The sequence below is a fragment of the Capsicum annuum genome, chromosome 2 (assembly GCF_002878395.1).
Source record: "Capsicum annuum cultivar UCD-10X-F1 chromosome 2, UCD10Xv1.1, whole genome shotgun sequence".
In the NCBI taxonomy this organism is placed as follows: Eukaryota; Viridiplantae; Streptophyta; class Magnoliopsida; order Solanales; family Solanaceae; genus Capsicum; species Capsicum annuum.
In genome coordinates, this window is record NC_061112.1 from 133,667,780 (window position 1) to 133,678,906 (window position 11,127).

Consider the following 11,127-nt stretch of genomic DNA (forward strand, 5'->3'; position numbering starts at 1 on the left):
AAAATATTTTTTAAAAAAGTATTTTTGTCGATGAGAAGTTGTTTGTGTTTGGTTAACAAATTTTAAAAATATATATTTTGCTTAATGATAAGCTCGGCATATATATTAATACTATCCTCTAAGGTTAAAAGCAACAAGTCCAGTTTAATAAGAAAATGAAGTGTCGTCACAAATTGCACCTTAATGATACGAAATCTTAACATCACAATGAAGAAACAAATAATCTTTTAAGATATAACTATTTTTTTCAAATACAAACAGCTATAAGGGTATTTTAGATATTTTGACAAAAAAAAAGTGCTTAAAAGCATTATTTACCAAATACATCAATAACTTTTTTTTAGTTTTATCACTTTTATCCAAACACTTAACTGTTTATTTTTAAAATAAGTTCAGCACTTTTAAAACTTTTAAAAGCACTTTTAAATAAAAAATTTTCAGCCTCTCCAAACGGGCTCTATTTATCATGACGCCTGATTATGATTGAAACGTTGCACAAAATGACACATCTTGCTGCCCAGTAATGATTTTCTCATCATGTTAATTAGTAGTAGTATTAGGTAAAAAGCATCGTTTCCACCCCAAACTATACCCGAAAAGTCGAAGTCATACCTAAACTATACTAGTGACCTATTACACACCTAAACTATAAAAAAGTGGAACTATTTACACCCTGTCAGGCTACCACCACTTGCATGTGGTGTAGTGTTTTACACGCGCTGCCACGTCAGTAAAAAGTATCACTTTTTTATAGTTAAGGTGTGTAATAGGTCACTTATATAGTTTAGGTGTGGATTTGACTTTTCGACTATAGTTTGGGGTGGAAACGATGACTTTTCCCTTAATGTTCTTAGTCGTTTACTTTTGTTATTTAATAGGCTGGACGCGCCTAAAATAAGTGTAACACACGCGCCTTAGAATGGGGGTCGCAGGGAGGTAATAATATCACTTTTTTATAGTTAAGGTGCGTAATAGATCACTAGTATAGTTTAGGTATGGCTTAGACTTTTCGGGTATAATTTAGGATGGAAACGAGTCGGTTAACCGGCGGACCCTGACCGGCTTGGTCCGAGCCGATTTAACCGGATCCAACCATAAAAATAAATCAGCCCGGTACCCGATATCGTACAGCCCGTGGGCTGATCAGATCGGGTCAAACCAAATCGATTTTTATAAGTGTACCGGCCAGGTCGAATCGGGACGGGTCAACCCGGTCTGTTTGATAGGCCCAAAGCAAAGTACCCCAAGATTCTTTATTGAGGAACCCACAAAAAAGTAACATCATAATATTAAAGTAACAAGAAAGTTTTGAAAAGTATAAGGGAGTGATTCGATTGCTTCCACTTCGTTTCATCTTTGACAATTGCAACACATTGGGGATAGATAGTTTAGTATGAGAATTAAATTATTTTAAAATTATAATTTTGTGATTATAATTTTTAAAGTAATCTATTTCACCTAAAACATGAAATAAGATTATTTTAAGTCCGATGAAACAAGATAAAATATTTCATAATTAAGTTTTTGATAAAATTTGTGTTGCTTTTGTTTGATAATATTTAAATTTATATCATAGATCAAATATAATATACATTTTATTTTTGCGTACAAAAAAATTAACTAGATAAGTAAAGTTCAATAATTATTTTTAATATATTCAACTAGTAAAAATGAACGAAGAGAGAAAAATACGCTCTATATATTCATCACTATTATTATATACACTACCAAATAACCCTTACATATACCTTAACTTAATAAAGCATATCGTTTAACACATAAATGAAGGCTCTTAAAATCTTCTACTAATTTTAAGTTAAAAAATATGTAAATCCTTTTGCTTCTACGATATTAAACTTGTAACATAAAATATTCCTATTGAAATTAAAAAACTTATGTAAAGAGGAGTGGCTTCCTTTTTTTTTTTTTTTTTTTTTTTTTTTAAAGATTTGTAGTAAAAGAGATACAGTATTTGCTGACACCTTTCAATATAGTGACACATACATTTTTGGTTTTTTAATTAAAAAAACACGTGAAAGGTTGCTAATTTGCTACTTATTTAGTCTTATTCTCTAAGCTTGAAAGTGAAATACAAGCTACCATTTTCCTCCTTCACTTACCAAATCAAAGCTGTATGTTTCTTCCTAATTAGCATGGTACCTGCAATGTTTTGGCACACTACTTGTTTAACAATTTACATGTTGTTTTATGCTTTCATAGTATCATGTCATCAAACAAACGCCCTTAATACCCTCAAACAAAAGCCAAGCCAATTTTCATCTTCAACCAACTTCTTGTTTGGAGCAGCCTCTTCTTGTTACCAGGTACTTTAAAAATATATATATTTTTTTGGGTGGATTCTTGTTTTGAGTATAATTTTTTTTCTTGGTTTCTCCGCAGTTTGAAGGAGCTTATCTCAGTGATGGAAAAGGTCTCAACAATTGGGATGTGTTTACTCATGAACCTGGTGAGCCTTTTCAATTATGATCGTGTAAAGAATTTTTATAATATTAGTGTATTTTAATTAGAGGCCCAAAGGACACGTGAAATTAGTAATCCTGAAAATAAAATAAATTACCTGTAAGGATGAGCTAAAATTTCCTAGAGAAATTGTAAAGAAATTGTACATTGTCAGTGTTTAGAAGTTAAATTCGGGAAAATTTATTTATTTTGATATTTGTTGCAGGTCATATTAGGGATGGAAGCAATGGAGATGTTGCTGTTGATCAGTACAATCGTTATTTGGTAAATCTAATTTATCATTGGAGCTTTTAGTACTTTTTTTAAGCCTATAAAACTTATTGCATTCTTTAATTAACTGTTTTTCTTTTTTTTTTTTTTTAAAAACTACGTACAAATATAGAATCCATTGTTGTTTATTGGAATTTGGAAACAGGGAAATTTTCACAATTTACAAGGTGAATGAATTCTGCTTGAAAAATTATCTTGTTGTTGATGAACTGATGCAATACACGTAAGGAGAAGAGCAAGTGGAATTGCCCATAAAATAGGTTAATCATATTTTGGTCAATAATAATACTAGTATGTAGGTCATACTTATCTGATAAGTAGGTATTTCTTAGATAAACCTTAATTAATTCAATTTTATGAGCCCCACCAGCAATTTATTCTAGGTGGATGAATCAGAAATATGTGGTTGGTGGGTTTGTTTTGTCCTTTCGTTCCCTATCATAGGTCCCATAGAGTAATAGCTTCTTGTCATTTTAAGGCTAACACATTCTTGCATGTTTTTATCCTAGGGGTAATGTTGATATGGGATCTATAGTGAGGCACATTGAGATTAACTAGATGGTTTCTGCTAAATATGTATTGGCCTACAGAAAAGCCAGCAAGAAACTGCTGTTAACACAATAATAAACAAGATAGGAACTACTTATACAAAAATCATTCTCAGGATAGTCCCACCACGGAGGGTAGAGTTTACGTAGATCATACCCCTAGACAAGTAGAGAAGTTGTTTCTGATAGATAGATAGAGAGGAAGTACTCATGCTCGAGCAATTTGTGTGACTTTTGGAGATCAGAATTAATTTTTTTCATGCATGCATACATGTTGACACAAAGGGGAAACAGTTAGATCTTTCTCTATAACGATAGAGAGCTAAAAACCCCCCATTGGCCTTAGCTTCCAAGTCAAAGCTGATCAACGTCATAAGGAAGCAGATAAACACAAATATGCTTTTTTTGCTAATCGCAAAGCTGTTTACACCAGTTTGGGATGGAGGGAACTTGCAAAATTGCAAGACCGGAGAGCGCAAAATTTGGTTTCTGCAAGAAGTCAAAAGTGTCTCAGAAGGGTTTATGAATGAATGTTGGATCAATGCAGTGTATTCGCAAGACAATAGATTCGTAAAGCATGAAAGTGATCAACTCTGATGTTCTGTAATAAAATGAAAACAGGAGGATATCAAGCTCATGGCAGATATGGGTGTGAATAGCTATCGTTTCTCTATCTCATGGGCGAGAATTCTACCCAGTAAGTTATTACTGTCACTTGTCTCTTCCCTTCATTTTCAGTAAATACACCTTGTTGTCATTTCCATTGAACAAACATTTTCTTTGTGGGTTTTAAATTTGACTCAGAGGGGACATTTGGAGATATTAATATGGCTGGAATTGAGCACTATAATAGGCTCATTGATGCACTCCTACAGAAAGGTCGGTTCTGCTTCTGTTGCTCACTGTTTTAAGCTATCGATAATCCAAAATGAAGCTAAAAAGCGCTCAGATGACTTATTTATGTGCTGAGTTCAGGGATCCAACCATTCGTCACATTAACTCATTATGACATACCACAAGAACTTGAGGAAAGATATGGTGGTTGGCTGAGTTCACGAATACGGTAAGTTGCTTGTCCCATGTTCCACTTTAAGGTAGCCGTAGATTCTTTTTGATGAACAAGTCAAATTGGTTTGTTTTTCAGGGATGATTTCGGCTATTATGCAGACATCTGCTTCAAATATTTTGGGGACAGAGTCAAATACTGGACAACCATCAATGAGGCTAACCTCATGGCTGATCGTGGCTATAGACTTGGAACTTACCCTCCAGCTCGATGCTCTGGTGTATTTGGAAATTGTAGTGCTGGTGATTCAGAAAAGGAGCCCTTCATTGCAGCTCACAATATGATCCTATCTCATGCATCTGCTGTCAGAATTTACCGCACTACATATCAGGTTCTTCGCTTGCTCCATGCCCTTCTCCATCCCCATGTCAACGTGGCATGATCTTGCAGAACTAGTCCAAAATAAGGATTACCCCTTTAGTGCAACACTATTTTCTGGCTTGTAAATGACATGAAGGTCAATTCTGGCGGAAGAAAACAGGAAAATGGTATACTTAGAAGACTAGAACTTGAATAGTTTATGCTTGGAAATCGCTCCCTCCTCCTCTATCAACCCAATGGTATACAAGTATCAGTAACATAGTCTGTTTTATGTGGCTTTTCAGGAAAGACAAGGAGGCATGGTTGGGATTTCTTTGGATACACAATGGTATGAACCATATAGCAATTCCTCTGAAGACATAGCTGCAACTCAGAGAGCTCGATCCTTCTATGTCAACTGGTATGCCCTTCCTTATAAATCTCGTGCCTTGTTGTGCATCAGAAAGAGAGGAAAAGAACTGTTTGTTTTTTGACCAAGTATCCCAATGCAGGTTTTTAGACCCTATTATATTAGGAAGATATCCTATAGAAATGGTACAAATTCTGGGATCTAATCTGCCAAGCTTTTCCAAGAGTGATTTGAGCAATTTGAGTTATGGTCTAGATTTCATTGGCATCAATTACTATACGGGTAAATATGTCAAAGATTGCTTATATTCTGCCTGTGAACATGGGAAAACTTGGTCAGAGGGTTCCTATTTTGTTACTACAGAAAAAGACGGTGTCTACATTGGGCAACCTGTATGTTTTCTTATCTTTAATACTTCTGTATTCCTCATCGTTTAACCCTTTCTGCCAAAGTATTCCTTGCACCTTCTGCATTGCTAATTTTTGTTTCCCTAATTTACTGGATCAGACTGTAGTGGACTGGCTCTTTCTATACCCACAAGGGATGAAAAAAATTGTGATGTACATGAAGGAAAGATTCAATAATACTCCAATTGTTATCACTGAAAATGGTAAGAAAAGAATTTCACATTCTTGTCACTTAGAAGCGAGATGCAGTTCATCAGCTAATAACTTGAACCAGATCCATTAGGATCTGTTGGGATGCAACTTCTGACGTAATTGCTAATGTTGCAGGTATTGCCGAGAACGATAATCTGAATCCTTCGATAATGGATACCTTGAATGATATTCAAAGAGTGAACTTTATGCATACCTACTTAAATTCACTGGCAAATGCAATCAGCGAAGGTGCAGATGTGAGGGGGTACTTCGTCTGGTCCCTTCTTGACAACTTTGAGTGGCTAGATGGATATAGCCTAAGATTTGGACTTCACTATGTCAACTATACTAATCTCCAGAGAATCCCCAAATTATCAGCTACCAGGTATAAACAGCTCATGTATAACTTTCACATACAGCTTGAAACACAAACTGCACAGAACTAGTGGAAGAAGAAATGCAAAAGCGGAGACTCGTAAACGCGAATTTTATTTTGGTCTCTGTTGTTGGAAGGCAGTTTATGTGCAATCACACAAATAACTGTGCAGCCTGCCTTCATATTGCACAAGTTGCTCAAGCTTCACCTGGTATTCACTCCAATGGAACTGTAATCATGTACATGAGAAATATTCTGTTGAATGTTGATTTCTCTCCGTTCATCTGCTAGGCTTCAACTTAATGTTCCAATATTCTACAAAGTTGATGCACACTCTGCTGTCTTTCAAAATCAACTCTCAGAGGGCTCATTATTAAAAACTTCTGCAGATAGGAGAAGCATAGACAATTCTAATAAACTCACTGAAACTATTTCCTTCATAGTTTGGCTGCTATCTTCAGAAAGTTGGTGTCACAACATCAGCCAAAAATGCTATTTAAATAGAATATAAGAGCACAAAACTTTAATTACTACCTCACACGTTAAACCAAGCATGACAGCACATGGTATTTACATTCCTTAAAATGAAAATTGGCCAAAAAAAAATAAAAAAAGCAGCAGCACGAGCCTGAAATACTTATGACATGCTCTACTACGACAGCAAGATCCACCATTACACACAGGGGTTTTAACTCTTCGTCGAGGGAAGACTACCATATCTGCAGAACCATTGCTTCAGAACTCCGCGAGTAGGATAAGGTATGGGGTACCTTCAAATGACTGAAATGTGTCGGTGAATTCCTCTTCGACATTCTGGTATTTGACCCACCAATCCACAACCACACAGGGTAAATCAGTGTGAGCCTTGTCCTTGAAGCTCATAACATGATCCCAGCACAGGCAGTTGCTGTCGATATATAAAGTGAGGATCAGCTATAAACACAAAAAAAAAGTGAGCATGAGCTATATACAGAAATAAGATGTCTTGTCCGGATGCAAAATAGCACACTGTACTCAGTTAGGTGTGTAAAATGAAAGATGAACCTTTCTTCTCCAGAAAAAGTGGTGGTGCTTGGTTGGGGTGGGGGCAGGGTTAGACTGTTAATAGAAACTCAAGATGAAGCCAATCCCAAATAACTTTTGCTCGACACCCCAAGATTACAGCCTATTCATGCATAGGTTTAATGCAAAACACATGAATTTTTACGTTTGACAAGTCATCACGTTAAAGAGGAGAGTCCTAGTATGTTTTTTTCTTTTGGATACTGGTAATGTTGTATTCCTTGGCATTAGATATGCTGGAGATCGTCAAAAGGGAGTAAAAAGAAAGAAGGAAGGAAGCTTCTTACAGAGATCCTAACAAATGTACTAGTTCCAATTCATCTATGGACCAATGCCATCCGTGAGCAGTTGTGCTAAAGTTGAGGATCATTGGTTTAGTGATATTGTGATTGATGTCAGCAGCCAACATTTAAAACAAAAATTTCAGATCTTTGATACAAAATACATTCACATCATAAATGATTTTTCATTAGTTCATTACACGGTGGTATTTGCTAATACAACACATGAATGGACGGCCAAAAATACAGCCAAACATGAGACTCTTGTTCAGAATCTAATACATACTAATCAGGGTACCAAAGACTAGACAGTAATTCGGATAGATATACTGTATGTGACCAATCTACCAAATAAAGGATGAGTACTACATCCCTATACAAAAACGATCTAATCAAATTGCTAGACAAAGAACGATCAATGAAAATGAGAAATAGGCTCCTACTCACCACATCATTCCTTGTTTCCTTATGTCGAGCGCTATTTTCTTCTTAAAATACAAATGCCTCGTTCATAGTTTATAGTTCAAGGACATGTGTTGCCACACTAATCAGAGATTTAGATGAATTGGTTTTGCTTGACACATGGTGCAAAAGGGACACATCCAAGTTCAGGAAAGATAAAAAGAATACTAAAGAAATAATGATTCAGAAAGAGGTCTTAACAACGAGGAGAGGTCACGACCGTATCTTAAAAGAAACACTGCCTATATGCGAAACAGAAACCTGTTGAATTTAAACTGGATACAGTCACACCTGTGGGATTGCACTGGGTATGTTGTTGTTGTTGAAAGTGGATACTTTATAAGTACAATACGCAGGATCCCAGAAATCGGACAAAAAATTGATAAATTTTAAGCTCTCGATATATTGAACTTTTTCAACTTCATAGTTACGTAGGTATGTTACTCTTAGGTAGGATAAAACCTTTTGACATGACAATAAGAATGAAAATTGAAGGCGACTTGTCAATCCCCTGTGCATTGGTCGCTATATGTAACCCTTAACATAACCTAATCAAACTTCACAGCACAGTATGATCCTATTATTACCTCTACAATTTAAGCATATGCTGTCTTGCTGACACCATGACCAACTTCCTATTTCTATCACCAACTGAGGCACCATACAAATGCAAAGCTTCACCAATGAGCGGAAGAACTATTCAGCTTAAAGATAATGATGTTTTATAGTGACAGCTGAATAAAGAAGTTCTTACCTTGTGCGGAAGAATATGTTGGGCCTGCCACATTATTCGGATGAAAACAAGCTTAAACATTAGTGCAAGCTCTATCTACCTCCACCAAGGTGATCTAGCACCATAGCAGTGTTTGCCATCATCCCACGAAATCTGGCATGCCTGAAGACCTACAGCAACACTAGGTTCCTTCCCATGTTGTGCTATCCACTCATCGATCGTAAGTGATCTATCATTTTCGTTTGTACATAGTTTTTTGTTCTTCCCAAATGGATTGCTCCCAGGACTGACCATTTCAGCAATTGCAGCTGGCATATACATTGAGTCACCTACCAGCGGCGCACTACAGGCAGCTAACTGTGCTCGAATCTGCAAATTAAGGTCAAAAATCATCAGAATATTAGTGATTCTCCAGACGTAGATTTTCAATCTGAAACACCATCTTGAGAAATCACTCCTTTGGTTCCCTTTAGCGACTTCGTTGTTTTGAAATCGCAAAAACCAAAGATGAACTTGTAAGTTTACACATGACAAAATAATACAGTAGTTAGCTATGAGCTCTGTCTCTCTACACACATGACTAAATAATACAGTAGTTAGCCATGAGCTCTGTCTCTACCCATCTCGCCCCCACCCCCACCCCACCCAATCACACACTCGCACGCACACACACACACTCACCACACATACACATACAAAAAGAATTTATGCAGATGCCTCCTGAGACCAGTAAAACAGTGACAATAGAAATACTTTCCCAAGCAAGTAACCTGATTCGATATGTAAGGCCTTTCCTGTCTAATACTTTCTCGAATAAGACCGAATTGGCAAGAAGGTCAAAAAACTTGGACAAGCGATTACTCAACTTTGAGACATCAAACTTGAAAATCCTAATGACAGACGGAACAATACACTAGGGAGCAGAAAGCGAGAATTTAAATACCTGATGAGTCCGACCGGTTAGAAGGTTGATTTGGCACTCATATGCGAAGTCCTTCAAAGCCCATCCACAGTCCGCAAGGTTGTATCTGCTCTGAATTTCACTCCTAGGCCAGGGTATTCTCTTGCATTCTAAAACCTCAAGTTGGCACAATAACCATCCTTTCACAAAATCTGCAAATAATCGATGCTAAAGGAAAATATGAGCACTTTTGAAAGAACATCCAACTTCTTATGGCAAACATCCACATCGCGGATTGTTTGACATGAAGGTGTACATATAACATATGATCCTCTCAACAAGAGCACTTGTCACACCCCTTTTTTTAACCAAAAAGATTAGATTTTTAAGTTTAAAAGGGTTTTTATTATTAAGTGACAAAATAAAGATTTGTTTCGAAAAAGGATACATTTTTTCAATTAAATTCAGAGTCGCCACTTGGCATAATCCGGTGTGCCAAGTCACCTTTGGAAAATCCTTTTCAAACGATTTGACTCTTTAAACTGATTTGAGAACCGAGATTCCGGCTAAGGAATTCTGTTGACCAAGGGGAGGTGTTAGGCCCCCTCGATTCCGTGGTTTGACCACGGTCGCTTGATGGAGCATATCGGTTGTTTTGACACTACGAATGTATAAACCACACAAAAAACAAATCAAACAAAACAAAACAATCCAAAATATAGTGTCCAGTCCAATTATACAAACCCGAAAAATGGAAAATGTAAACCTACTCTATTCTAAACTAATCCTAAACTAAACTCCACCCGACGTTGACCGTGCACCGTCTTCAAGTACATGATACTTCGAGGCATTCCCCGACAAATGAATACAATTTCAATTTAGGGTGATAAATAAGAAAACATTCAACTCATTCAACATTTCACCAAACATCATTCCTAAACTTGCCTACCCGAACTTAAACTTTTGCCTATTCATTCGATGGCCTAATCATGATACTATCACATTTAGCATTCGTATTTGCTCCAAAATAACCAAAGACAATAAATCAGAACTAAACAATATTCATTTTTTATCAATTCCTACGATCCAACCCCACATTCATTTTTAGCACCAAATTTCAACAATACTACTTCAACAATCCACATCCATCTATTCAACGAAATTGAACAACAAATCAACATTCAACCACACCTCATGCAAATCAAACACGTATAATGAAATAAAAGGAGAAGAGATAGAGTTGGACCTTTCGATAATTGATGATTTTGAGATGGGATCGATCAAACACCTTCCGACCTAAATCGCCTAAAAATCAGAGTAAAACAAAGAGGTTTTGGCGATTTTGAGATGGGATTGATCAAACAGACGAGAAAGAAAACCAATTCCGGCGAAACTTTCGCTGGAAAAAGCTCGAGAAGACCGAACTTCTCCCGGTTTCACCATTTCTCGCTGGAAATTTCAAGCTCTTTCCATTTTTCTCGATCCCGTCCTCACTGATGTGCGTGTGTGTTTTCGGTGAGAGAGTGCGTTTTCCAGTGAGCTGTGAGTATGTATGTGCGCAATTTGTGAGAGAGGTGTGTATTGTATGAGCTCTCTTCCTTCGTGAGATGTGGTCTCTGTATGTATATGTATGGTGAATGTGTATTGTTGTGGGAATTTCGGTGGGTCCCACCTAGGT

The 11,127-nt window shown here is 36.6% G+C and overlaps 2 protein-coding genes across 3 annotated transcripts in view; one reads left to right on the forward strand and one right to left on the reverse strand.

Annotated features, from left to right (window-relative positions):
* Positions 1-2,031: 2,031 nt before the first annotated feature.
* LOC107859563 (beta-glucosidase 18) lies at positions 2,032-6,293 on the forward strand. The gene is made up of 11 exons (XM_016704612.2): positions 2,032-2,324; positions 2,401-2,467; positions 2,687-2,745; positions 3,921-3,996; positions 4,104-4,178; positions 4,275-4,362; positions 4,444-4,696; positions 4,971-5,086; positions 5,178-5,427; positions 5,543-5,645; positions 5,770-6,293. The coding sequence occupies exons 1-11, from the start codon at positions 2,154-2,156 to the stop codon at positions 6,078-6,080; spliced, it is 1,569 nt and encodes a 522-aa protein (XP_016560098.1). The 5' UTR covers positions 2,032-2,153; the 3' UTR covers positions 6,081-6,293.
* A 182-nt stretch (positions 6,294-6,475) lies between these two features.
* LOC107859564 (RNA pseudouridine synthase 6, chloroplastic) overlaps positions 6,476-11,127 on the reverse strand; it is a 17,568-nt gene continuing 12,916 nt past the window's right edge. Inside the window, exons 8-10 of one of the 2 annotated variants that reach the window (XM_016704613.2) lie at positions 9,492-9,661; positions 8,570-8,917; positions 6,476-6,917 (exon numbers count right to left, since the gene is read on the reverse strand). In XM_016704613.2, coding sequence (XP_016560099.2) covers positions 8,645-8,917; positions 9,492-9,661 — 443 coding nt within the window. In that variant the 3' untranslated portion in view covers positions 6,476-6,917; positions 8,570-8,644. Of the gene's footprint in view, positions 6,944-8,569; positions 8,918-9,491; positions 9,662-11,127 lie in introns of both variants that reach the window. The other variant, XM_016704614.2, reaches the window with a different exon arrangement.